The sequence below is a fragment of the Erythrolamprus reginae genome, chromosome 2, assembly GCF_031021105.1.
Source record: "Erythrolamprus reginae isolate rEryReg1 chromosome 2, rEryReg1.hap1, whole genome shotgun sequence".
Lineage (NCBI taxonomy): Eukaryota > Metazoa > Chordata > Lepidosauria > Squamata > Dipsadidae > Erythrolamprus > Erythrolamprus reginae.
The window spans coordinates 145579114-145606915 of NC_091951.1; the positions used below are offsets into that span (position 1 = coordinate 145579114).

The 27802-nt window shown below is 43.0% G+C and overlaps 2 protein-coding genes across 10 annotated transcripts in view; one reads left to right on the forward strand and one right to left on the reverse strand.

Annotated features, from left to right (window-relative positions):
- Positions 1–8491, reverse strand: part of MAP2K4 (mitogen-activated protein kinase kinase 4) — a 62905-nt gene extending 54414 nt beyond the window's left edge. For 3 of the 8 annotated variants that reach the window (XM_070739769.1, XM_070739771.1, XM_070739768.1), the window contains exon 1: positions 7656–8052. In XM_070739769.1, the coding sequence (XP_070595870.1) occupies positions 7656–7737 (82 nt within the window). In that variant the 5' untranslated portion in view covers positions 7738–8052. Of the gene's footprint in view, positions 1–7044; positions 7260–7460; positions 7480–7655; positions 8064–8295 lie in introns of those variants that run through there. The other 5 variants (XM_070739775.1, XM_070739773.1, XM_070739772.1 and 2 more) reach the window with 5 other exon arrangements.
- A 4645-nt stretch (positions 8492–13136) lies between these two features.
- TMEM220 (transmembrane protein 220) lies at positions 13137–27296 on the forward strand. Of its 2 annotated transcripts, none has more exons than XM_070739782.1 (6): positions 13137–13308; positions 15274–15303; positions 16262–16322; positions 22474–22597; positions 23349–23408; positions 26177–27296. In XM_070739782.1, the coding sequence occupies exons 1-6, from the start codon at positions 13201–13203 to the stop codon at positions 26331–26333; spliced, it is 540 nt and encodes a 179-aa protein (XP_070595883.1). In that variant the 5' UTR covers positions 13137–13200; the 3' UTR covers positions 26334–27296. The 2 variants fall into 2 exon arrangements, with proteins under 2 accessions (XP_070595883.1, XP_070595884.1); XM_070739783.1 differs by having other exon boundaries at positions 26201–27296.
- Positions 27297–27802: the final 506 nt, after the last annotated feature.

Below are 27802 nucleotides of genomic sequence, written 5' to 3' on the forward strand. Positions count from 1 at the left end.
ACTGCTACCAATATGCAACTCACAGATTATTCCCCATGGCTTTAAAACAGGGGTGGGGAAATAAAACTCTATTTGACTTGTGGATTTCAACTTCCAGAATTGGCTGGCAGGGCGGGCTCAGGAGTTCAGGAAGTTAAGTCCACAAGTCATAAAAGGGCTATCATTCCTCACTTGCTTTAAAGGATAGGGACTTCCATATCTACATAAAAAGGTACAGTTCCCTGTCATTTGATAATTGTGTAATTCACATAACCAGACTTATATTTTGTATAAATTCTAATTGTTTCTTCAACCTTAATGAAATTGGGCAGATATTGATTTTTGCCTTGTTTGGTTATTTTCCCAAAGTGCTTTATGTTATTTTTGCTGGTTTGAAGAATGATTAGCTTTCCTTGAATTACTAAAATTTCTCATAAGTATCTTCTGCATGTTTTTAAGGCTATCTTTGCAGGCATTTTAAGCCTCAGGTACCAAGGACCAATTTCTTGTTTGTCAATGAACTAAGACTACTGCATTCAGAAAACACATAATATATCTTAAAATAATGCTTTAATTTCTTTCTTAGATTTCTATTTCAACTTTTCTTTGGTAGCTCAAAACATAAAAACATGGCACAAGATAATAGCCACTATTTTGCCATTTTAGTTTTGAGAATTAAAATTAAAATGAGTAATAACTTGGCAAGGCAACATATAGAATTCCAAGATATTTTAATGACAAATTAAACTTTTACTCTTAGTATACTACAATATCCAGAGACAAACAGTTATATTTACAGTACGGTAGCTACAGATATGAGAATATATTGTACTCTTCTTTGATGACTCTTGTGGCTTCAGCTACTATCATTTAATAAAATATGTTTGAAAATGTGTTGGCTTTGAAACAGTACCGAATGACCATACAAAATTGAGAAGTGAAACATTAGTATAACAATCAAAGGTACTGTAAAAAGCCTTTAATCATGAAACTCTATTTAGATATGGGCTATTCTATCTTTATTATTAAATATAATTTCAGGTCACAATGAGCTACCAATATAAGAAATAAATATAATCAAACTTTACAGACAGCTTCTGATTCAGTAACAGCTCAAGAGTTGTAGCATCACTAATAGGGTTTGTTGCCTCAATTTGTATCAGGTTATTCTATTCAGATTACATGAATTGTAATTAATAACAATTGAGAACATTACAGTTTCATAAACTGGTTCACAATAAATCTCAATTAGTCTTCTAAAAACCTGTATGCATGTGCCTGATTGCAAATAGGAAATAAGGGATATAGAAACATGACTAAATCAAAAAGAATCATTTCTCAGCTACAACCACCAGTTAGAAATATATCAAGCTACTCTGTTAATTTTTTTTAAAAAAAATTGAAACATGAAAATTTATACTCTCTGAAGTTCAACCAAGCTAAAGGAGACATACCAATGATGAAACTCAACAATATGCTAAAAGAGAGCACCAGGTCAGAGAGTCAGAAATATAGTTGTACATAAAGAACACAAATATCATTACAATAGTGTCATTATATAGTATTTTAAACTCTTCAATTACTATAAGCTTAATAGATCCAGGGGGCATGCCACGAACACAGTGAACTTTGATCTGTCGTCAGGCATGGGGGAATTGGCATGTTCCTTCCCCCTAGGCTTATAAAATTTATGCATGGTACGCTAGTGTGTATGATTGGTTTTAATTTGTGGTGTTTTTTAAAGTATTTTAAATATTGGATTTGTCTTACATTGTATTGCTATTGCTGTGAGCCGCCCCGAGTCTGCGGAGAGGGGCGGCATACAAATCTGATTAAACTTGAAACTTGAAACTTAGCAAAGCATTTGATAGTCTCTCATTATAATTTTATTTATAAAAACATAAACCAGCCAATACAACTGTTAGATGGATTCATAATTGGCTGGATATCCATTGCTAGAAAAAAATAATAAATGGTTCCCTAGCTTGTGGGGGAGTAGCATCAAATGGAAATGGAGCTCTATCCCAAACCCAATATTGTTCACCATGTATATTAATCACCTAGATTAATGGCTATGGGAATGGTCATAAAATACAGGCTTGGAGAGTAAACAAACAAGAACTTTAACAGGGAGAAATATAAAGTCTTGGTTCTGCAGAGAAAATATTGGATGGAAGATATCTGGCTTGCCAATATTTCACATAAAAATGATTTTTGTTTTTTGTAGGTCACAAGCTGAATAACAGCAATGTGCTACAGCTGCTATAAAGATAAATGTTATTTTGAGATGTATTAACAGAAGCAGAGATTCAGGATCACAGTTAAGTTACTGTCGCACTCTACACCAAAGGTGCTTTCAGGATTGATCCAGCCATTCCATTCAGGCACTTTGGTTCTGAGAGGCCAATGGCAGCTAGAAAATTAGGTCTCTTTGCTGCTGCCACCACACCCCTTTGTTGACTTTCCCACAAGGGGAGGACTATAGGGGAAATCCTTGCCCCATCCTGAGTTATGCTAAACTATGGTATGGGGAAACCAAACAAAACTTTGGGAGTCTATGGCTTAACCAAACTCAGCCAGGTGCTAGCAGGCCACGACCAGTCAACTGAAAAAAAAATCAACTTTATTGGGGTGCCAAAAAGTAAGCTTCCACATAAAGTTAAAAGAGATGAAAATGTTTAAAAATTATCCCAGAAACATAAAGCTTGTTTGTTATTTAAAAGAGCAGTTTCTGCCCAACACAGGTAAAATAGATGCAAGCTACAAACAAGGTAAGAAGACTAAAAACTGAGTTCAATGAGAAAAGGTTAAATGAAGTCAGTATGCTAGTGGTCTTTAGTTATCTAAAATGGACCATTATGCAGATGGGGGAATATACTTGTTCAGTTGCCCCAGAGGACAAGACCAGAACCAATACATTGAAAACACAAAGAAGTAAGATGCAGGTTAGATATATTAAAAATTTCCACTTCTGGTCTACATGCTGCTGACTAGGGCAGAATATTTAACTATGTTCAAATTTCACAACATATTACAATAAAGTACATTTTCCATTATTGTAAATTATATTTTAGTAATATTAAGGGATCATTCCTAGAAGAAATTAATTTGCTCTTTTTAACATTAAATTACTTCTAGCCCCGTGCAAAGATCCAGAGACAAAGGACAAAATGTGATTTGGAAGCATCCCAGTTGGTCAGCCTGTTGGAAAATATTAAATTAACACTTTCTTTCCCTTGGGATTCCACACCTGATACAAGATTCCAGAAAAAGATGCTTTTGGCTTAAAGACAGATGCTATTCTTATTCTATCTGAATTCTGGATCAAATTTTGTTCTATGAATTTGGATTTATAAAGTTTATAAAGCTTCTCAAGTCTGTAAGGTTATAGGCAATGTAATGTAATTTTAAAATATTACATTGCCTAAAACAAACAAAAAGAGAATATAACAGCCATAGCAAGAATGAACAAACATACCCTAGGCCTAGCCAAAAAACCACCAAATATCAAATATAGGAGTTGTGGGATGGGGCTTAAGAGGTGCAATCATGTTTTTCATAGACTTTTTAATGACCCTGCAGGGTCAGGTTAGTCCAAACCTTAGGAAGAGGGAGATATTATTCCAAGGAGTAAATGATGTGACAGAGAAAGTCTACATCATAAAACCTATTAGACAATATTGCTTAATGGAAGAATATGAAGCACACCAACTCTACTAGATCTAGTGATAGGAGAGAAGTGGCCCCACAAATAGCCTCTGTCATAAAGTACCAATAGACTCTGGAATTACACTTAAAGCTTAATGGAAACAATGCAACTCATGGAGTAGGGGTATAACTGCTTGCACTGCTACATTCTGGAACATTCTGTAGCATCTAAGTGGCTTTCAAAAGAAGCTACAGTAATGTACAGCATGTTGCAGTATTCCACACGTAAGGTGACCAAGGCGTACATAACTGTGAGAAAGCGGAAATCACATGGTTGGTACACTAGATGAACCTATAAGAAACTCATCCTGGCCATAGCTGCCAGCCGATCTTTGAGTAGCATCTGGGAGTCCAGAAAGATTCCCAAATTGTGCATTAGTTTTATATCTTTCTCAGAAGATCCATGCACCTATTAGACACTCATTTTTGTCAATGCTAAGCATATTCTTCCTCAGCCAGATCTAAATGGAAATGGAACAAGCCTAAACAGAACTAAATACAGGTTGATGCATGAACTCAGTAAGCTGAAGAAATTTAGAAGTTAAAACAAGGGAGACTAGAAAATCAAATCCGGAGGCACCCTGGTTTGGTTTGGGCTGATTTTCTCTCAATGTCCCTCCCATATCTACTGAAACCAGTCACAGAAAACAAGTCTACAGCACCAACATGGCCCTAAAAATTCTCCCTCATCTCCAACTACCAAACTCCATAGCCAATCTAGAGAGGCTCCAGGATCAGTGGTATTAAGTGTTAAGAATCAGGATGCTGGTATCACCCCAACTGGTTCTGTCAAAATTAATAGACTTTTGTCCCTGTTTCATGTCCCAGCCTGAAGCTCAATACAAATAGGTGTAGATAATCCACTTTTTCCAGAGTCCTCAGTAATCTTATCCAATGGAGACTAGACAAAAATCAATAAAGGTAGGATCCAGCAATGGCTTCTTGAGGAGAGAGCACATCACCACCTTTTAGATATGGGACACTCATTATAGAGCTCTAGTCTTTTCCTTTATGCGCAATTAATCATTATTGGCTCATTCTGAAAACTATCTAAACTTATCTAGGGTGTGCATGTGTTGTTCACCACTTGAATACAGGGACGGAAAAGAAACATATTAAATCATCTCCAAAAGAGGCAGCCACCAAGACAAGTCTATACTTGCTACAGCAGAATCATGTATACAGTAAATGGGAGATCAGCAGAATGGTTTTTGACCTTGAACCTTCCATGTCCCATCAGCCATGCAATGCAGGCTAGCGTGACCGCGGGAGAGGGCCTTCTCAGTTGCCGCCCGGCTCTATGGAATCAACTCCCTCCGGATATCCATACAGCTCCCACCCTATTGGCCTTCTGTAAGGCCACAAAGATATGGCTTTGTTGACAGGCCTGGGGGCCATGAACCAACAACAACAATGGCCAATTATATGAATGTTAGTATGCATGTTGGGTTGGTTTTTAGGTTTATTAGGGTTTTAATTAATGGTTTTATAACTCAGTTTTATATTTGACTTCTTTTTATTGTTGTATTTTATACTGTTGTAAGCTGCCCTGAGTCCTTTGGGATTGGGCGGCATAGACGTCAAATAAATAAACAAACCAACAAACAATTTATGTATTTAGAACTTAGTTTCGCTGCCCTTCAGGAGTAGTCAGCTAGGACAGTGTGTCTTTGGATAATTTATTAATACAAACCATGATATTCCAATTTGATTACAACATCTTTCAAACAAATATAGACATTGTTAAAGAACAGAATGCATCACAATAAACTATTAGTTACAATACGCAGATTTTAAAAAACTTTAAACAAGATGTTTTTCCAATTTAATATATTATCAAAAAGTCCTATCAATTCAACACATTGTTTCTAATATTCAGGGGCAGTAATATTCTTTACTAGAAGACAAAACATGGAAGTAATTAAAACATAAATGCTACAAAATAATTATTTTCTAATAACATCCACAAGCTGAGAAATCGGTTCAAATCAAATACTGGATTCTCAGTCCTTTTTCTACTATAAAAACCCCCAAAAATCTTCCTAGAGTGTCAGTGTATGAGACCACCAGAAATAATAACAACATTTTGTAAGATTCTAAATAAAAGATACTGGGCATGTAATAAAAAGCTCTTGCAAAGCAAGAAATTCCAATTGGCTTGTTGATATACTACTTCTAGAAGTAGCAACCTGTGGCATTCTAGATGTTACTAAACTACTACTCCTAGCACAGCCAATGTATTTATACTATTATAAAGGTTTGTGAGACAAAACTGTCATTAATTGAATGAGTAAGACTCACCAGAACAAAACAAAAGTGCTGATAAGCACTTTATGTAATTAATTAAGTCAACCACTGGCTTAAACAATTTAACATAATCAATATCCCAATAGTAGCCACTCTTCTAGGCTCATAGCCCTGGCATTAGAGATTCCCTGAAATAGAAATATTAGGTATTAAAACCAAGACCTTTAATATGCTTTACAGAACGTAGCACTCTTTTCACATAAGTGGTTCCAAAGCAGCAATTGTAGCATTAAAAACTACCTGCCCAAAATCTATCAGAGATCTCAGTACCATAGTTGCAATCTCAGGATCATAGTACTAAACTAAACTCATTACCATATTGTCTTGACATACTAACATATTTCGAAATACTGAATTGATAAGAAATAGACCATTAAGGAAGTGAATATTTCCAAATACTGAATTGATAAGAAATAGGCCATTAAGGAACTCAAGATAGAATTATGCAATAGTGAAAACATACTTTTACCTCTATTCTGTATTTCAGAATGGTTTTCCTAATACAGATGTCATAGTGAATCTAAATCATAGTGCAAATGGAGTATTTCTCAATTTAAGCAGAAATTCACGATGGCAACCTCAGGCTCCATATACACAGATCCTGAAAAGGGGAGCTCTCCGACTTTTACACTGCGTTTTACACGTTATTACATACAATAATAATCGCCCTCTTTCCTTTCCTATGAAGAGGAATGCTCAGAATCGATTTCTTTTGACTTCTACATTTTACTTACCGTACCTATCTTCGAATTTCTTAAGGGAACGCCCCACGCCTTTTATTCATTTCGCCCTCTTAAAGCTACACCACCGCTTCCTCCTCCATGACTCCACACAAACACGCCTTCACTACCTAGTGAGTTTTACGCCGCACACCTCCCCGAAGACCTGCTGTGTAACCCTTTCCCCCCCACAACTCTTCACACCTACGCACAGCAATAAGCCCTCAACACGGCCTCTAGGGTTTTGGTTTTTTTTTCGTCGTTGAAATTCATACAATCCTTCTGCACCAGATTCCAGTCGTCTGCGGGGATTTAAGGTCCACGAATTTACCTCGCGGGGTGGATTTAAAAAAAGAAGCTAGCTCCACTTTCCACATTCCCGAAAATCTACACCTCAATTTATTTCAGAGGTCCGATTTTCTGGTGATCTCTGCTTTCGACACCAAGCGTTTTTTCACGTCTCTCTCTCTCTCTGTCTACACGCTCCTCCAATACTGTTCACACGTACACCAACAGTTCGTTCATTCCCTCGTTCTCGTGGTTCATAAACTCCTCTCGCCTTGCGCCTCTTTTAACAGCCACCATCTCCGTTTCGTCTCCCTGCACCACACCCCCTCATCCCCACACCCCAAAAAATCACACTCCGTAAAGCTTGGGAACCGGAGGACGGGGTGTCTTCCCCGGATTCGCCAGAGAAGAACTTGAAGCCTCCACCTCCTCCTGCCCGGGACGCGCTTCAAGGCCTACCATCCTCCAGAGAGGCCTGGTCCTGGCTTTATCCAGCTCCGGCGCTCCCTCCTGTCCCTACAGGCAGGCAGGCAAGCAAGCAAGGCGAGCAAGCGAGTCCAAGGCGAAGGCCGGCGGGGGGGGGGGGTAGTGGAAGCGCGGCCTATTAGAGAGCCTCCGGATTGTCGCTCGGGGGCCCGAGGCGCGCTCCCTTACCCTGCATGCTGCTGACTGTCGTCTGCGCCGCCTGCGACCCGGGGCCGGAGCCAGAGCCGGGACCAGGGCTGGGAGCCGCCATTGTACAGCGCGCCAGAGACGCCGAGAGAGGGAGGGAGAGATGGACGGACGGCGGGGAGGGAAGGAGGCTGCAATGCAGCAGAAGCAGCGCAGCGAACCGACCCCCTCCCCGTCCCGCGCGCCCGCCCGCCCGCCCCCGGCTCCTCGCGCGTGCCCGCCTCGGCCCTCAGGCAGCTGGCGGGACACCCAGAGTCCCCGAGTCGGGACGACAGGCGCCAGCCTCCCGGGCCCTGACCGACCCAAAACCGTCGCTGCTCTTCTCTTCTCCTCTCCGCGCTTGTTGGGGCTCCCGTGGTGTTTTTTTCCCCCTCCTCCTTCCCCTCCGTCGCTCCCTCCCACTTCCGCGGCACAAGTATAACCCCTCCCAGGCAGCGGGCGGAACGGATGATGCCTCTGAGTCCTTCGCCCAAACAGGAGGAAGGACGGAGGAAAGGGAAGGAGAGCCGCGGGGCGCGCAAGTTATCCGCCTTTTGCCGGGCGCGTCGTGCTCCCCTTCCAATGGAAGCGTCTTAGAGATCATCCTGGGGATGAGATGGCGCAAAGCGCGAGGGCTGCTTACAGAAAGAGGCTTTGCCGACCTCGAAAACGTGAAGTGCTTCTGCTTTCGAACCTGCCTCTTTAAAAACCTAGGAGCGGGTTTGCCATTGAAGGCACAACAAGCCTCGCCGCCTCGCCTCGTCTTTAGGTTGCAACGCCTGGGTATACAAAACGGTTGAAGGCGGATGGCGTGAGGAGGAGGAGCAGGAAGGGAAGGCCATTCCTTGACAGAATCTCTAATTAGATCTCTTAAGAGATCCAGAAAACACGATCAGTTCCGGTTCTGCAGGGATCGAGCCTGTGAATTATCCCGTCCTGCCTTGCCTTAAATAATTGAAGGTAGTCCTGCACTTCCTGCATTTCCACTGGGAAATGTTATCTTGGGGAGCGATGTTTTAATAAGGAACCTTATTCTGTATTTTGTTATCGGCTTCTTCGGGGTTGATATTTGCAGCGCTATAATTAATTAACAGGGCACTCCTGATCAAAAAGGTCCACCTAGGGGTTGAAGGTTACATATATAAAGTATTAGAAATCGTTTACAGTACAATCGTTCTTGGAACTTAAAATGGAACATTAGAGCACAAAACAATTATAATAAATATCAATGTTTATAAAAATGTGTATGTATTTATTTAAAATTTATTCAACCCCCCCCCCAAAAGACAGATTAAAACGGGATTAAATAGGAAGGTTTAAAATTTTGCTGAAAAGGCTAATGAGAAAGTGCAAAGGGCTTCTTTGAAGGTTTTTCTAGCCTTTGCCTTGTATTGCTAACTTATTGCTAACTGTATTCCCAACATATGCAATCTTTCAAGTAGGCATTTTTATTCTTTTCCAATGGTTAGATATTTGCTTTTACCCTATTCAAGGACTATTTGGATTTATTTACAAGTAGTCCTCAACATACCACCACAGTTAAGCCCAAAATATATGTTGTTAAGTGAGACATTTGTTAAGTGAGTTTTGCCCCATTTTACCACCTTTCTTGTCCCAATTGTTAACTGAATCTCTACAGTTAAGATAGTAACAACAGTTGTTAAAGTAACTCTAGCTTCCCCTTTGACTTTGCTTGTCAGGTCACTAAAAAGGATCAAGTGATCAGGGACACTAATTGTGCTAAATAAGAGTTGGTAAACGTTGAGTTTTGATCATACGATGGGGGTCTGGCAACAGTCATAAGTAGGGAAAATGGCCATAAGTCTCTTTTTTCAGTGCAATCGTAACTGAATGGTCAGTAATTATGTATTTATATAACAATATTGGTAGTCACTTTATCTTTTTTCTTTTCTACTTTTCTTTTTTCTTTCCTTTAAAAGTGAATTTTCATTTCCATTTTACCTTTTATCTTCCTTTTTCAACATTCTCAACATATATTTAACCTCCAGATTGCACATCACTCCTGAATGGAGAAGTGGAATCTTACCCAAAGGTAAAGATAGAAGGTCCCCAAATCTAGGTGATCCAACAACTATAACTACTCAATGTTGAACTGGCTTGGAGTAGGTTTATTTAGACGGCCACATCCTCCACTAGGATATGATTTTAACAGCCTCACTTAGCTAGACTGGGGGATTGTGACATATAATAACCTCACCCAGTGGTTTCATGTAAATGTTGATTAGGAGGAGGAGGAATATTGGGTACCTCGAAAAGAAAGGACTTAGAGCAATAGTTCTCAACCTGGACCCCTTTGGGAGTCGAATGACAGTTTCACAGAGGTCGTCTAAGACCATGGAAAAAGACCAATTTCCCATGATGTTAGGAACTAAAGTTTCTATTCTGGCACGTTGGAATATATTTTTACAATCCGATCAATCAGGCGTTTAAAGTGGGAGTGTCCCTCTGACCTTCCTGCCAATCAGTTTAAAGCTCTGTTGGGAGAATTGGTGCTAGACTTATGGTTGGGGGTCACCACAACATAAGGAACGGTATTAAGGGGTTGCAGCATTAGAAAAGTTGAGAATTAATGACTTAGAGAGTGACCCATTCAACACCAACTGGAATGTATCCTGAAAAAGGAAGAGAGCAAGGGAAAAGTGTTGGACATTGTCAAACCCTTAAGCCAGTTCAGAAGGATATGGTTAGTGAATGAAGACCACTGAGATATCATAGAGCACCAGGATGAGTGCACAATGGAATGGGTGAAAGGTCTTAGAGTACATTGCAAATATGTGAATTTCTTTCGTATCAATTGTCTTCATTACATTTTGAATTCCAACTTAATATATTAGGAGGTGCTACTCCTGGGAAATCAGTATGCATGTTTTTAAAAAAAAATAATGAAAAACTCAGATGGCAAAAATTTAAAAATGAGATTAAAATATTAGAGGAAGATCATTAATTACAGTGCAATCAGAAAGTATTCAGACCTCCTTCACTTGTCACTTTTGTTATGCTACAGTTTGATTTTACAGTTGTTGAAATTCATTTTTTCCTCATTAATCTATACTCAGTACCCCATAATGACAAAGTGAAAACAGAATTTTAGAAAAGTCTGTAAATTTATTAAAAAGAAATTTAAATAAATATCACATTGGCATAAGTCTTCAAACCCTTTGCATCAACACTGAAATTTAGCTCTGGTGCCCCCCATTTCTCTTGATTGTTGCTGACATGTTTCTACAGTTTGAATAGAGTTGACCTGTGGTAAAATAAATTGATTGGACATGATTTGTAAAGGGCACATGCCTGTCTATAGGCCTCATAGCTGACAATGCATAGCAGAGTAAAAGCCTTGAGGTCAAAGGAACTGCTGCAGAGCTCAGAGACAGGATAATTGCAAGGCACAGACCTAGGAAAGGCTACAATACAATTTCTGGCCTCTATGATTCTCAACAGGAAGACATTTTGTACAACCAGGACTCTTCTAAGAGCTGGACAAACTGAGCAATCGGGAGAGAAGGGTCTTTGTACGAGAGGTGACCAAGAAGCTGATTATCATTCTGACTGACCTCCAGAAATCCTGTGTGGAGATGGGACAAAGTTCTCCACGGATCTGGACTCTCCTTAGTACAAAACACATGAAAGTTCATTTGGAGTTCACAAAAAAGCATCTGAAGGACTCATACAGTGAAGAACAAGATTCTCTGGTCTGATGAAACCAAGATTTAATTGTTTGGCCCATGGGTGAAATGCTCTCGGTTTGGCCATGCCTGCCGGTAGTTGTAAAGCCAGTAGAGATGGCAGCGCAAGACTTGGCCCACCAGCCCAGACCCGTCTATTTGGGTTATTTACTCTTTGTGCATGCGTAAAGTATTCTGCACATGTGCAGAGGGTAAAAGAACCCAAATGGCAGCATCCGGGCGGGTGGGCAAAGCCTTGCATTGCCATTGCTACCGGCTCTCCGACCACTGGCAGGCACGCCCGAACAGGGAGCATTTCACCCTGGTTTGGCCTCATTTCTAAACGTTATGTCAAGAGGAAACCAAGCACTACTCATCATGAACCCTAATTGAACCCTCCCTCTGGAAGGATCTGAAAATGGTTATCCACCTAAGTTTATTATCCACCAGCTTGAGGGGATTTGCAAGAAATGGCAGAAAATCCCCCAATCAAGGTGTGTGAAGCTTGTTGCATTATACCCAAAAAGACTTGAGGCTGTAATTATTATTATTTATTGTTTTTTTATTATTTATTAAATTTGTATGCCGCCCCTCTCCACAGACTGCCAATTGTACTTTAATGCAGTACTAAGTGGAAGATCTGAATACTTATACCAATATGATATTTCAATTTTTTCTTTTTAATAAATTTATAGGAATTTTTAAAGTTCTGTTTTCAATTTGTCATCAAGGGCATTGAGTGTAGATTAATGAGAAAAAATGAATTTCAACAACTGTACAATCAGGCTGCGGATTCAGGTCTAAATGAGGAGTGGATTCCTATTATCTGCTGCTATCGGTGCGTTGTCTTCTCACACTTACGATTGATTATACATACATACGCACATACAAAGAATGATTTTGATGCCATGCATGTGCAGGAAGCAAAAACGTGTCAAAGTCTCATGAGGGGAGAGGCGCGCAAAAGATTTTGGCGATTTTTTGTTTTATTCCACGCATGCGCAGAAGCAAAAAAATTGTTGAAATCTCGGCTGCAATATTTTGCTTCTGCGCATACACACAAATCAAAAAATTGACTGGCACTGGAACGGTCGCGTGCAAATTTGAGCCAGAACTGTAGACATTTTAATGACAAATAATTCATTGCAATATAAACAACAAATACGGTAAAACATTTCTGCAATATATCTAGGTTGCTTCAGTCATATTGTTATGACTGAAGTATTGCTAGACGCCCTGAGTCCTGTTAGAGTGGGTGGCATATAAATATAAATGATAGATAGAGAGAGAGAGAGAGAGAGAGAGAGAGAGAGAGAGAGAGAGAGAGAGAGAAAGGTAGGTAGGTAGATAGATAGATAGATAGATAGATAGATAGATAGATAGATAGATAGATAGATAGAATGTTCAATATTTCCACATATTTCTTCCTTATGATTTTATTGGCAGCTCATTAGGTGCTTTTTAAAATAGTTTCAAAGAAACGGTTGGTAGTCTTCAGTCTTGACGAAAGTCGAAGTTGTGCCCACTTGAAAAGAAAACAGCAGTCAAGTCCGTTTCAAAACTCTAGCTTCTTTCCTTCAGTCATCAAGTCTTGGCTATTTTATTTACAAACAAGAAGATTCAAAGTCACGTTTCCAAATTAGCCGCGTATCAGTAACTGGCTGTTGCGGCTGCCTACATTACTCGTCCCCATCACGAGCCCACAGAAAAAGAAGTCAAGAGGCGGGATTCCGGCTCCTTCGGTGGGTCGTCCTGAGCACCGGTGGGCGTGGAAAGAGTGGGTGGGCTTTGAAAGAAGGTTACGCTTAGGGCCGCGTATACCCAGCGGGCGGGCTGGGAACGGCGAGTCGTAATTCCGGGCAATGGAGGCTGACCGTTTAACTTCGCTTCCCCTCTCGGGTGCCAGCCGCCTTTGGAGGCTCAGCAACTTGATCATGGCTGTCTTCTTCGGGCTGGCCGGAGCCGTTCAGGTCTGGATGGGTATTTGTGTTGTTGAGAGGAACAAAGGGTGCGCGGGAGACGGGCAGGCTACTCTCCTGACTGAGTAGCACAGGCGAGAGAGAGAGAACTCCGTGGCCGAGGGGCAGAGCCTGGAAGGATCCCAAGATTCGAGTAATGGGATCGCAAGAAAAGACAAAGTCCCCCCTTCATCCGTTCCTCTACCGACTCCAACTAGACCCGTGAGAAGAGACGGGAGGGTAAACTCCAAAGAAAGAAAAGCGTAAACAGCCAAGAGTTCTTACTGCTAGTCACTCTTGAAAGCATCAGACGTCCCGGTAATTATCCTGGCAACAATAAAAAAGTGGTTTGCCAAGGTCTTATTCTGAGATATTTTTCGATGGACTTTCCTATGACCTTAGCTGCCTCTTTGGCCATCATTCTGCTATTTTGTCCCTATCTACAATTTAGCAAATGAAAAGTCCCAAAAAGTACTTGGTGTGTATTCAGTCAACAAGTAGTGGAAGTGATGTGCTGGTGCCTGGATGCTGTTGGGGTCTGGATGGGTGTAAACAGACTCAAACTCGACCCTGATAAGACGGAGTGGCTGTGGGTTCTGCCTCCCAAGGACAATTCCATCTGCCCATCCATCACCCTGGGGGGGGGGATTACTGACCCCTCAGAGAGGGTCCACAACTTGGGCATCCTCCTCGATCCACAGCTTACATTAGAGAACCATCTTTCAGCTGTGGCGAGGGGGATGTTTGCCCAGGTTCGTGCGTCCATACTTGGACCGGGAGTCACTGCTCACAGTCAGTCATGGCCTCATCACCTCGAGATTCGACTGTTGTAACGCTCTCTACATGAGGCTACCTTTGAAGAGTGTTCGGAAACTGCAGATCATGGAAAATGCAGCTGCGAGAGCAATCGTGGGCTTCCCCAGAAATGCCCATGTCACACCAACACTGCGCAGTCTGCATTGGTTGCCGATCAGTTTCCGGTCACAATTCAAAGTGTTATAAAGCCCTTCATGGCATCCGACCAGGATATCTCCGGGGCCACCTTCTGCCGCACGAATCCCAGCGACCGGTTAGGTCCCACAGAGTTGGCCTTCTCCGGGTCCCATCGAGGAAACAATGTCATCCGGCGGGACCCAGGGGAAGAGCCTTCTGTGTGGCGGCCCCGACCCTCTGGAACCAACTCCCCCCGGAGATTAGGACTGCCCCCACTCTCCTTGCCTTTCGCAAACTGCTTAAAATCCACCTCTGCCATCAGGCATGGGGGAACTGATTCCCCTGGGCTGTCTTCGCTTTATGTATGGTCTGTATGAGATGTTTTTTATATTAAGGGTATTAATTGTTTTTTAACTATTGGATTTCTACTGTTTTATTGTTGTGAGCCGCTCCAAGTCTCCGGAGACGGGTGGCATACAAATATAATAAACAAACAAACAAACAAACAAACAAATGGATGGATGGACGGGTGGATGGATGGATGGATGGAATGGTCCTTGTGGTCACCCAAGTTTCAAACACAAAGGTGATTTGATGTTGCTTTTTAAAATGAAGCCACCAACTGGCATCAGTCAGATTTGTCATAGGGTGCACACACTTTGACTGTAGACCAGTAGTTGGTTCTAAAACCTTTTATTACTGGTTCATGTGTGCGCTTGCTCATGCGTGCAACAATTTTGCACATGTGCAGAAGCATCGGGGGGGACGGGGACGCCTCCTGCCACCAACACTACCAGTTCTAAGAACAGGTCTGAACCAGGAACAACCCGGTTGAAATTGCAAACCTCTAACAATGGGCTCCTCTTCTGACGTCTACAACAGTGGTGGGAACAACCCACCACTGTTGTAGACGTCAGAAGAGGAGCCCATTGTTAGAGGTTTGCAATTTCTTTAGTGACTTATGGTTCATCTTGAAGGATTTTGATTTTATGTGCTATTCAGTATCAGAGTATATAGCAATGGTTTTTGCTTTCTTTGTTGCAGATCAATGACCCTGATCCTGGACTCTGGATAGTGAGTATAGATATGGTTTTGTCCCTTGCTATGTTAATATTATGTCCTAACCTTTTTACTGGAATGGTACTTTTTTTATCCCACCTTTATTAATTAAGGTGCTTATCAGACCAGACCTGTTTTCCTTGTGATCAACCATGATTGGTTAGATGCTGCCATCTGCTGCACATGGAATAAATACAAAACTGAACCCAAAAGCAATTAACAAAGGCATCTGGGGGGAAAGAATTTAAATTGCAGAGGATGGTTTTTCAATCATTGTACTGAAATTTCAAATTAAATGCATGCCACTAGTAAGTAAATAGATTTTATTTACTATCAAAGGCTGCCGTACACGAATGAGCAAAATATGGTCTTATTGTACACATGCACATAAAAACTGTAATTGCACTTTTGCTGCCATTGCTGAACAATTTTCAAAGCTAACCCTTTGTACAGCTGCCTGATTTAGAGCTTTAGAGTTCACAGCTGGTATACTGCATCTACTTCTAATGGTGCAAATACTATAAAGTGAAGTTGAATTACTAATAACAGAACTCAACATGACACCTAAATTACAGTTCTCCTGTGTGCAGTTTACTTCTCCACATGGACTGATTGTTTCTCCAAGCCGGCAAAACATTCATAAGAAATAATAATTCAACCTGTGATCATCACATTCAGCTTGGTAGGTCTGTTTGATAGTGGGTGGTTCCTTTGGTAAAACATTTATTTTTGTGAAACGTCAGTGGTTTAAAAGGCCTCTAGGCACAATGCAGCTTTCCCTCCCACCTCTGCCCCCATCTAAGGTCTTTTTTCCTTAGACAATAAAATAAAGCTTTCCTACTTTCCTAACTCTCCTGGAGATGCAATTTTGGGACTTGTTTATTTATCTAGTCTTTGGGATTGAACACTTTCCATTTCCCTTTTTTATATTTTCATGTATTTATAAAATGTATTTAATATATCTCACTCTTAGGTTGTGTACTCTGTGCCAGCAAGTCTTACACTGGTAGTAAGCCTTAATCCATCAGTCACAGGTATAGTATTATTGGGCAAAAGAGATCACTCTTCTGGGTACGCATCTCTTCTTTGCTTTTTGATAATTTAGAAATAAGATTACCCCATCCAGTTAATTAAGCATTGTTAACTTCATTCTTAAACCATGAATGTGAGTAGCTGATACCCATGGTTCGCTAAAAAAGTATGTGATGGAGCTTGATAAATTGACACATACAGCTTTAATGAATACTTCAAAAGGGGACTGTATTATTTCGTTTCTGTTACAGATGAAGACATTATTTGCATAGCATAGACCAGTGATGGCGATGGTGGCACGCAGAACCATATCTGCTAGCATATGAGCTGCTGCCTTAGCTCAGCTCCAGCGTGCATGTGTGTGCTGGCCAGCTTATTTTTGGCTCGCACAGAGGCTCTGGGAGGGCAATTTTGGCTTTCAGAGAGCCTCCAAGAGGATGGCAGAGTGTGTTTTACCCTCCCCCGGCTCCAGGGAAGCCTTTGAAGCCTGTGGAGGGCAAAACACGATCCTATTGGGCCCACCAAAAGTTGAGAAACAGGTCGTTGAGGGCTTCCAGAGAGCTTCTGGGGGGGGGGGAAGCTGTTTTTGCCCTCCCCAGGCATTGAATTATGGGTGTGGGCACTTACACGTGCACGATAGTGCATGTCCACACTCTTTTGGCATCCGATGAAAAAAAGGTCTGCTATCACTGGCATAGACTTTTAATTTGTCCCTCAGATGAATTGTTCAGGATCTCCCTGTAAACAACATTCCTGGTTTGCCTGGAAGATGACCAGACTGTCAGGTGAACTGACTCTGGAGCATGCCACATAGAACTGGCCATGGGAGAAACAGGCAGCCTATCTTATTTCTGTTTTCCTAATCTTCTCTGTAAACATTTTCCTGCATTTCTTGCCTCTTTTCACTTAAACTGGTGTTACAATAGAAGGAACAGATTTGTCTGAATTGAAGACTAAAATAAGGGGGACAAATCCATCTATGCCTACTAGCATCCATTGATTTTCCTCTGGATAGCATCATGTTAGTGTGTGAGAGAGTTGAGGGGTGTATGGAAACAAACAGTATTTGCAGTGTGAGCAAGGAGACAACAGGAAAGAGTCTGCATGGCTTAGATCAACTTTTCTGTAGTAAAGCTGCTTGCTGCTGTGAAAGCAGAAGCAAAATTGAAATTCTTCTGCTTGTGTTTTGCATTTGGATCAGATTTCTTTTCAGATGGGGAGAGTAGAGTAGAACTCCTTAGCATCAGAACTTGTTAATGATAATAATATAAGATGGTCATTTTGAAAAATCCTTTCTTAGCGAATACCCAGAAGCCAAGAGAAACATACGTGGCAAATTCTGATATTGGACACAGACTAGGAGTTTAGGTGTTAAATCACAGCTGGCTTTCAGCTTAATCAATTTCATGGAAATTTTGTGAGGATAAAAGCAGAGCAGAAAATAGAGTATATTTTAATTCTTTGGCTGAAAAGGCAGCACATAACAATAACATTTTAAGTAGTCTTACAAAAGCTTAGCATTCTATTTCTTTCACATTTAACTTGAGATCTGTATTGAATAAATCCATTAGCTTCTCTATTAAGGTAGTTTGTTGTATTATGCTTACATATATTCTTGTTATGTTTAGATGTTTGAATCAGCATATTCAAAGTCAATAGAAATCTTTTCATTTTTTATATTTATTTATTTATTTATTTATTTATTACTTAGATTTGTATGCCGCCCCTCTCCGAAGACTCGGGGCGGCTCACAACATGTAAAAAACAAATCATAAGCAATCAGACAAATTTAAAATATTTAAATATTTAAAAGACCCCATATGCTAACAGTCACACACACAGACATACCATGCATAAATTAAACGTGCCCAGGGGGAGATGTTTCAGTTCCCCCATGCCTGACGGCAAAGGTGGGTTTTAAGGAGTTTACGGAAGGCAGGAAGAGTAGGGGCAGTTCTAATCTCCGGGGGGAGTTGGTTCCAGAGAGTCGGTGCCGCCACAGAGAAGGCTCTTCCCCTGGGGCCCGCCAGACGACATTGTTTAGTTGACGGGACCCGGAGAAGGCCCACTCTGTGGGACCTAATCGGTCGCTGGGATTCGTGCGGCAGGAGGCGGTCTCGGAGATATTCTGGTCCGATGCCATGAAGGGCTTTAAAGGTCATAACCAACACTTTGAATTGTGACCGGAAATTGATCGGCAACCAATGCAGACTGCGGAGTGATGGTGAAACATGGGCATACCTAGGTAGGCCCATGACTGCTCTCGCAGCTGCATTTTGCACGATCTGAAGTTTCCGAACACTTTTCAAAGGTAGCCCCATGTAGAGAGCATTACAGTAGTCGAACCTCGAGGTGATGAGGGCATGAGTGACTGTGAGCAATGAGTCCCGGTCCAGATAGGGCCGCAACTGGTGCACCAGGCGAACCTGGGCAAACGCCCCCCTCGCCACAGCTGAAAGATGTTGTTCTAATGCGAGCTGTGGATCGAGGAGGACGCCCAAGTTGCGGACCCTCTCTGAGGGGGTCAATAATTCCCCCCCCAGGGTGATGGACGGACAGATGGGATTGTCCTTGGGAGGCAGAACCCACAGCCACTCCGTCTTATCCGGGTTGAGCTTGAGTCTGTTGACACCCATCCAGGCCCCAACAGCCTCCAGGCACCGGCACATCACTTCCACCGCTTCGTTGACTGGGCATGGGGTGGAGATGTAAAGCTGGGTATCATCCGCATATTGATGATACCTCACCCCATGTCCTTGGATGATCTCGCCCAGCGGTTTCATGTAGATGTTGAATAGCAGGGGGGAGAGGACCGACCCCTGAGGCACCCCACAAGGGAGAAACCTAGGAGTCGACCTCTGGCCCCCCACTAACACCGACTGCGACCGGCCAGAGAGGTAGGAGGAGAACCACTGAAGGACAGTGCCTCCCACTCCCAACCCCTCCAGCCGGTGCAGAAGGATACCATGGTCGATGGTATCGAAAGCCGCTGAGAGGTCAAGGAGCACCAGGACAGAGGATAAACCCCTGTCCCGGGCCCGCCAGAGATCATCCATCAACGCGACCAAAGCGGTTTCCGTGCTGTAACCGGCCCTGAAACCCGACTGCTGGGGACCTAGATAATCGGCTTCTTCCAAGGACCGCTGGAGCTGGAGTGCCACCACCTTCTCGACAACCTTCCCCATAAAGGGAAGGTTGGAGACTGGACGATAGTTGTTAAGTACGGCTGGGTCCAGGGAGGGCTTCTTGAGGAGGGGGCGCACAAGCGCTTCTTTATAGAGTGATGGAAAAACTCCCCTCCCCAAGGAAGCGTTGGTAATCTCCTGGGCCCAGCTCCGTGTCACCTCCCTGCTGGCCGAAACCAACCAGGAGGGACACGGATCCAGTAAACAGGTGGCGGAACTCACAGCTCCGATGGCCTTGTCCACTTCATCAGGTTTCACCAGATCAAACTCTTCCCAGACAGGTGGACAAGTACGTGCCCCAGTCACCTCGACTGACTCATTGTCAGTCGACTCTGTTATACAATTGGAGTCGAGATCGGCCCGGATCCGAGCGACTTTATCAGCGAAAAACGTGTTAAAATCCTCGGCACTACTCTGTAAGGGCTCCCCAACTCCCCCCTGGTTGAGAAGGGAGCGGGTCACCCTAAACAGAGCGGCCGGGCGGGATTCCGCTGATGCAATCAAGGCGGCATGGTACGCGCATCTTGCCGCCTTGAGCGCCACTTTGTAAGTCTTAATAAAAGCTCTTACAAGTGTTCGATCGGATTCAGACCTACTCTTCCTCCATCGCTTCTCTAGACGTCTCTTTTGGCGTTTCAACTCCCGGAGCTCCTCGTTGAACCATGGGGCTCTACGGGGTCTAACGCCTCGGAGAGGTCGCAAAGGCGCAATCCGGTCAAGAGCCCCCGCTGCAGCCGTGTTCCAGGCCTCCGCGAGAGACTCCGCCGAGCTGTGGACGAGTGCCTCTGGAATAACCCCAAGCGCCATCTGAAAGCCCTCTGGGTCCATCAGGCGCCTGGGGCGGAACATCTTCATTGGTTCCGCCTCCCTGCGGGGGAGGATTGGAGCCAGGAAGTCAAGCCGTAGTAGAAAATGGTCTGACCATGACAAAGGCAACACTTCTAAGCCCCTTAGTCTCAGACCATTACTCAATTGCTCGGAAAGGAATACCATGTCAGGTGCGTGCCCTCCCTCGTGAGTCGGACCCTGAACTACTTGAGTCAGGTCCACGGCTGTCATGGTGGCCATGAACTCCTGTGCCAACCCAGAGGTTTCGCCGAGTGACGGCAGATTGAAGTCCCCCAAGACAATAAGTCTGGGGAACTCTACCGCCAACCCGGCTACCTCCTCGAGTAGCACAGGCAGGGCTTTTGACACGCAGCTGGGAGGCAGGTACGTGAGAAATAAGCCCACCTGAACTCCTAAGTCCAACTTCATCAAGAGAGACTCGCAACCCGCTATTTCCGGAGCAATGAGTCTACGCAGGCAAAGGCTCTCCCTGGCTACAATAGCCACTCCTCCCCCCCTCCCCTGGGGTCGCGGTTGATGCCATATCTGAAACCCGGCTGGGCAAATTTCAGAGAGAGGAACACCTCCCTCCGGGCCCAGCCAGGTTTCAGTAATACATGCCAGGTCGGCCTCCTCATCCAGGATCAGATCCCGGATGAGGAGAGCTTTATTAACCACTGACCTGGCATTCAACAGCAGCAATCTGAGCCCAGGGCCAGAGTTACACTCATCACCAGTACCCAAGATTGGGCTCACAGAGCCAGAACAGGGGACCGTTATTAAGCAACGGTCCCTCGTTCCCCTGGAACGGCTAACTCTGTGGCCCCCGCCATATCTGCCTCTCCCCAGCAACACAGGGATATTCCGACCCCCTGCCACCCCAGAGATCGGTGCCCCTCCCTCTCCTGTCTCCCGGGCGTCAGGTGGGCCAGACATATCATTCACACTACTATCGATACACTCATCCATACCATACCCCCCCCGCCCCCACCCATCCAATCGTACCAGTCATTCCATTCGTAACCACAAGTATGTTTATCCCAGTCATCCATTACTTAAAGCCCCAATTTCGTTAAAAATCAATTAAATTAATAATAGTATAAAAAGACAGTTAACAGCAATTTAAACATTAAAAACATTAAAATATAAATATATAAAATATACGCTAAAATTATAAATTAATATAAAATTGATATCGATGGTAGTATAAACAGATCTTTAAAAAACTCTTCAATCATCAGAAGTTAGTCAGTCCAGGCATGATGTTCTTCTGGTCTTCAACGGTCTTAGGTCTTATATTCTCTTCTGCCCTTTCTCTTTTTGGAATAAAGAAGTCTATCATATGCTGACTAGTTTCTTTGAGATTTCATACTATATGCTCATTTCTTTATGTGTTACCTATATCTAATGTGGTCTGTTAGCTACTCACTCTTTTCAGTATCTCTTACATTTTTTAAATTTTCAAAATACAGCTGTTTTAGATATTTCAACATGCATGAAAAATGCTCTTCTTGTTTGATGATTTAATCAGTGTTCCCTCTAATTTTTTGGGGGGGTGGGCGGAAAAGTATAGTGTCTGAGCGGCAGTCCCTTTGGGACTGGGCGGCACAGAAATAATAAATAAACAAACAAATAAATAAAAAACCCACCCTGTTTTGCCTCAGAGAATTTCAAAATAAAATACTGTAGTGTGTGTCTATAACAGTGAGCTCTAATAGGGCAACTCTATCAATATCAAAATGCCACTTAAATAGTTGAGCTAGTTTCAATCTAGATTTTGATTTTCTTTCTCTCTTCCTTACTCCCATTCTTTTTCTTTCTCTTTTCCTTCCTCTCTTTTTTCTATCTGTTTCTCTCTCTTCCTCTCTTCCTCTCTCTCTCCTTTCCTCTCACTCTTTCCCTCTCGGCTTCTGGGCAGGTTTGGAAAACTCTGAGTTGATGATGATTTTTAAGTGAGCGATTGCTCACTGCTCAGCTTAGAGGGAACTATGGATTCAATTATATACAGTAAATCCCAAATCTAAATATTTTTTTCTCTGCAATTGTTGTTTGAAGGCTCTTGAAGAGATTGATCAAGACAAATGAATTCAGTGTACAAATTCCATTGTAATTTGTACAAATAACTCACCACATTTTCCAGATAACCTTGTGTGGAGGAGTATATCAGATCTACATTCAACTGCTTGTGTTATGGGTTCTGCTGTGTTGGGATATTCCTTGGTTACTACTGCTCAAAATAACATCTTGCACGAGGAAGAAGGCAGGTAAGTAATGTGATCTTTTCTGCATTAATTCATATTTTCATGACGACCATAATTCTCATCCTTAACACCTGTGAGATCCTTCAGCTACCTTAGATCTAAGGAATTAGAATGATTTAAAGCTTTGAAATCCCTAGAACAAATTCCTAAGATACATGTTATATTTATATATGCCAAGAAAACTAATAGAAAGAAATAGTAGAAAACGTCTGATCTTAGTAACTGTTGTGAGCGCTCAGTAACATTTGATACAAAGCATTGAACATAGTCTGATTTTTTAATGGTGCACACACATATATTTTTTCAGGTTCGTCTGTAGTTGCTATTTAATCTAGTTTTTATGTTTAAGTGGAATGTCATATTTTATTCTGAGGATGCTGAATGTAACCAGACTACAACCAATCTTTTTAAAATTGATGTATATATGTTTTAATATAAGAATGCATGACATTGATTGGATAGTGCCCACGTCAAGTAAAATGCTTAAGCTATATCTCTTGCCTAAAATGGAAGTACCTTACATTCCCGATTGAATTGTGTTAATACTCCCAACTAATTAAAATATGGCAAATTTTCCTCAAGTAACATTTTTTTCCTTTCTTAAACTGCCAGTTTATTATTTCAGTAAGTAGGTGCTTGTTTAGTATACGGTTTAGTGTATGTTGTAACTATAAGCAAAGTCTTTCTTTGCATATAGTTTATTTTGTGGGATTAGTTTTGTGTAACTTATACAGTTGTCTTTGATTAAAAACAGGGAGTTATTTGGTCTGGTGATTGTTACTGCCTGGATGAGCCTTTGTCGTAATTCAGCCAAGTGAGTCTTTTTAACTTGCCAATTCCAGCTTAGTAATACATTGAAAACTTGTGCTTACCCTGACAAATATATTATAATCCTGTGCCAAGGATGACTTATTTTTGCAGTTTTGTTATAGTTGGAAATTAAGTTCTTTTAAAGAGAAAAGCAAATTATTTAGTCCAGGGGTCGACAAAGTTGTTCAGAATCTAGGAGCCAGCCAAAAAATTTAGGAGCCAGAATTTTTTTTAAGCAAACTTGGTTTTTTGCCGAGTCTCCACCTGACATCGCTTTCACCCCCTCCCCCCCGGCGCAGGCCTGGCTCCGCCGAGCCGGCTCTGCTGTACTCCCGTCGGGATCCGAGGGGAGACCGTTAGTCAGAAACCGAAACAGAGAAGAAGGAAAGGGAGACCGGGCCGGGGACGCGGGTGAGGGGGGGAGGGGGGAGGAGGGGTTACTGGTCGGAAGTCACCGCGCACGCGGCCGGAGGAGGAATGAACAAAACCTCACGCCGGGAGGGGAGGGGCTTCCGCTTCTCTCCGAAGGCGGGTGAGCGGCCAAGATCGGAGCGTCTGTGTGCGGTGGGGGGGAGTGAAGGGGTTCGAGTAGGAGGCGGAATGGAGGCAAGGGGGGGAGGGAGAGACGCACGCAAGCGCAGGGGACGCTGGGAAAGCAGCTCGCTCCGAGGTTGATGGGCGGAGCTACGGAAGCCAAGATGTACCATTTCTGGGCGTAAACACAAGGCGGGAAAAATATACTGTATACCAGTGATTTTCAACCTTTTTTGAGCCGCGGCACATTTTTTACATTTACAAAATCCTGGGGCACACCACCAACCAAAATGACACAAATCTAATAAATAAATAAATAAAAAATAAATACATACATACATACATACATACATACATACATACATACATACATACATACATACATAAATAACCCCCTCATATATACAATCCCATGTAACATCCCCTTATAAATACAGTCAATCATCAATCATCCCTCCTGAAATTTATACCACTGTCTCATTTCTGGGTACTTCTCCTGTCTTTCCCCCTTTTCTCTCTCGTGTTTCTCATTTCTCTCTCTTCCTCCCTTTTTCCCTCATTCCTTCTCCCTCTCACTTCTCCTCTTTTTCCATCCCTGTCTCTCTCCCCCCCTTATGTGTGTGTATGTATACACACTCCAACCATTTCCAAAACCAGTTGAGGGCTGGTTTTTTTTTCTCTTTTATCCTTTTCAGAAACAGGTGTGGGCTGGGGGGGTTTTCTTATTATTTGGGTGCTTTTTACCATATGCTTCAAGAATCACCTCTCTCTCTCTTTTGTTTCACTCTCCTCTCATTCTCTGCCTCAATCATTTTCTCATTTCTCCTTTTTTCTCCCCTTTTTGTTCTCATTTCTCTCACTCTCCTTTCCTCTCCCTATCTGTCTTGCTTTCTCTCTCTCTTGCTATCTTTTTCTCTCTCTTGTTCTCTTATTTTCTCTCTCTCTCTTGTTCTTTCTCTCTCATGCTTTCTCTCTCTTGTTCTTTCTCTCTCTGTTGCTCTCTCTCTCTTATTTTCTCTCTCTCTCTCTCTTTCCTTTCTCTCATTCCCTCTTTCTCTCTATCCTTTCTATCTCTCACTCTTTCCTTCTCTCCCTCCCTTTCTCTCTCTTTCCATTCCCTCTTTCTCTCTATCCTTTCTATCTCTCACTCTTTCCTTCTCCCCCTCTCTTTCTCTCTCTTTCCTTTCTCTCATTCCCTTTCTCTCTATCCTTTCTATCTCTCACTTTTTCTTTCTCTCCCTCCCTTTCTCTCTCTTTCCTTTCTCTCATTCCATCTTTGTCTCCTGGGGCTGACTGCGCCTGCCCTGCACCCCCCACCACGGAGGGAAAGCATTTGGCATCGGCACCGCCAAACCCCCCCCCCTCCACAAGCAGCAAAAGCCTCTGCGACTGAGCCGGAAGGCAAACGGTGCACCCCGCCGCTTAGGCTTTTGCTGCTCCTGGGGGGGGAGGATTTTCTCCTCCCCGCCCCCCCCGGCAGCCAAACGTCGCTGGTGCAGGAAAGCAGCGTGTTAAAAGGCGCGCTGCTTTCACGGAAAACAAACCCGGCTTTCCTGGCAACGGAGGATGACAAGCAGGATGAAGCGGGGTGGAGCAACGCGAGGCTCAAGCAGGCAGCTTCCGCGCGTTTCTTTCAGCGGAAGAGGAGGAGAGGGAGCGGATCGGGCGGGCGGGGGCTGCGCCTTCTACTGCCGGCGCCTCCCCGCCCCCGGCACCCCCCCCAGGCAGGCAGGGGAATGGGGACTGCGCGCCCATGGAAAAGGGCACGCAGGGGGGGTATTTTGGGGTGCGCGGGTAGCGGCGGCGGCGGGCAATAGCCGGGGGGCGGCTTCTGCAAGTGGGAGCTCCAGGGCTGAAGCCTCAGCCCTGGAGCTCCCACTTGCAGGAGCCACCTCGTGAAAAACACTGCTGTATACATACAGTACAGCAGGCAACATTTTCTAGGCGCCAGACAACATTTTCTAGGCGCCACTGGCGACCAGGCGCCTGGGTTTGTCGATCCTTGATTTAGTCCTTGTTTAGCATAGAGAACCGAATTTTGGTCAAGCATTTGAGTGGGGAGACTGAAGTTCTAGTTTAGTGGTAGAGTTTCCAGTCCCAATTGTGGTTACTAAGTGAGGACTATCTGTATAACTTTTTCATCAGTTCCAGAAATCATGTCAATGTACTTTTACAAAACCAAGAATAATTCATATTCCTGAGTTCCTGTTAATTGAGTTGAATTGGATTCTGTTTCAGCAAACTCTACCTGTTTCTTTCCAGAAATTCCCCGGGTGGATTTTATTTGGTCATTGCACTTTTCCTGTGTCTTTCTCCTTTTGTAATGTGGTTATACATCTACATGAATACAGAAATGCGAGCATCATGGCCATCTCACTGTAAAACTGTTATTTAAAATAATGAAAAGCATCAAATGTTTTCATGACTTCAGAGGTTGCGTCTCTACTGATGCCAAATGAACAGGAACCACAATTAAGGCTAATTATTTCCCACAAAGACCAGTTTCTCTAAAGTGCTTCTGAAGACTGAAAATCCAGAAAACTGAACTCTGGATTATGACCTTTATTTTCAATTGCTTTAAGGCTAGTTGTTTCATGATTTCCATTTTATTAATTGTGTGCTCTTGATACATGCAAGCAGTTGGACTGAAGCCAGACATTACTGGAAGGATGTTGTATGTAATTATGAAATGTAAATAAATATATTAATAATTTGATAAGATATATCCAGTGTCTCTGAAATTCCATCAATGCTTCTCTACATACATCTGCACTATTTGGTTGATTACCACACAGCTTGTCATCATTCTGAGTAATGAACTCCGGGAAGTCAAGACTCTGACACTTTCAAGTTCAAGAAATCCTTTATTGAGTGCATCATATCTGTGCATAGAAAGGTGAAGTTAGCTCTAAATTAAGGATAGTTAAAAGAATGAGACCTCCCCAGTCCCCTATGTCTCTCGAGTCACGTGGGCCAATCAGTCCAGATATAGATTCCCGCCCAACCTCGACAGGTGTCCATTGATATGACCTTGGTTTTCACCTACCTGGTAGATGTTGTTGTTGTTATTATTATTATTATTATTATTATTATTATTATTATTATTATTATTTATTGGATTTGTATGCCGCCCCTCTCCGCAGACTCGGGGCGGCTAACAACAGTGGTAAAAACAACATGCGACAATCCAATACTAAAGCAGCTAAAAACCCTTATTTTAAAACCAATCATACATACACCCATACCATACATAAATTGTAGAAGCCTAGGGGGAAAGAATATCTCAGTTCCCCCATGCCTGACGACAGAGGTGGGTTTTAAGAAGCTTACGAAAGGCAAGAAGGGTTCTATTCTAATCTCTGGGGGGAGTTGGTTCCAGAGGGCCGGGGCCACCACAGAGAAGGCTCTTCCCCTGGGTCCCGTCAAACGACATTGTTTAGTTGATAGGACCCGGAGAAGGCCCACTCTGTGGGACCTAATTGGTCGCTGGGATTCGTGCGGCAGAAGGCAGTCCCGGAGATAACCTGACCCGATGCCATGAAGGGCTTTATAGGTCATAACCAACACTTTGAATTGTGACCGGAAACTGATCGGCAACCAATGCAGACTGCGGAGTGTTGGTGTGACATGGGCATATTTAGGGAAGCCCATGATTGCTCTCGCAGCTGCATTCTGCACGATCTGAAGTTTCCGAACACTTTTCAAAGGTAGCCCCATGTAGAGAGCGTTACAGTAGTCGAGCCTCGAGGTGATGAGGGCATGAGTGACTGTGAGCAGTGACTATGGCTAGCCAGCTGAGGTACCACATTCCTAAGACCCCCTTCCCCTTGACTGGCAACCAAGAAACAGCAGAACCTGAAGTAA

Coding starts and splice junctions, on each gene's coding strand:
- TMEM220 (XM_070739782.1), top strand. CDS start 13,201: ATGGAGGCTGACCGTTTAACTTCGCTTCCCCTCTCGGGTGCCAGCCGC. Junction 16,323..22,473: donor CCTTAATCCATCAGTCACAG/GTATAGTATTAT, acceptor CACATTTTCCAG/ATAACCTTGTGTGGAGGAGT. Junction 23,409..26,176: donor CTTTGTCGTAATTCAGCCAA/GTGAGTCTTTTT, acceptor ATTCTGTTTCAG/CAAACTCTACCTGTTTCTTT.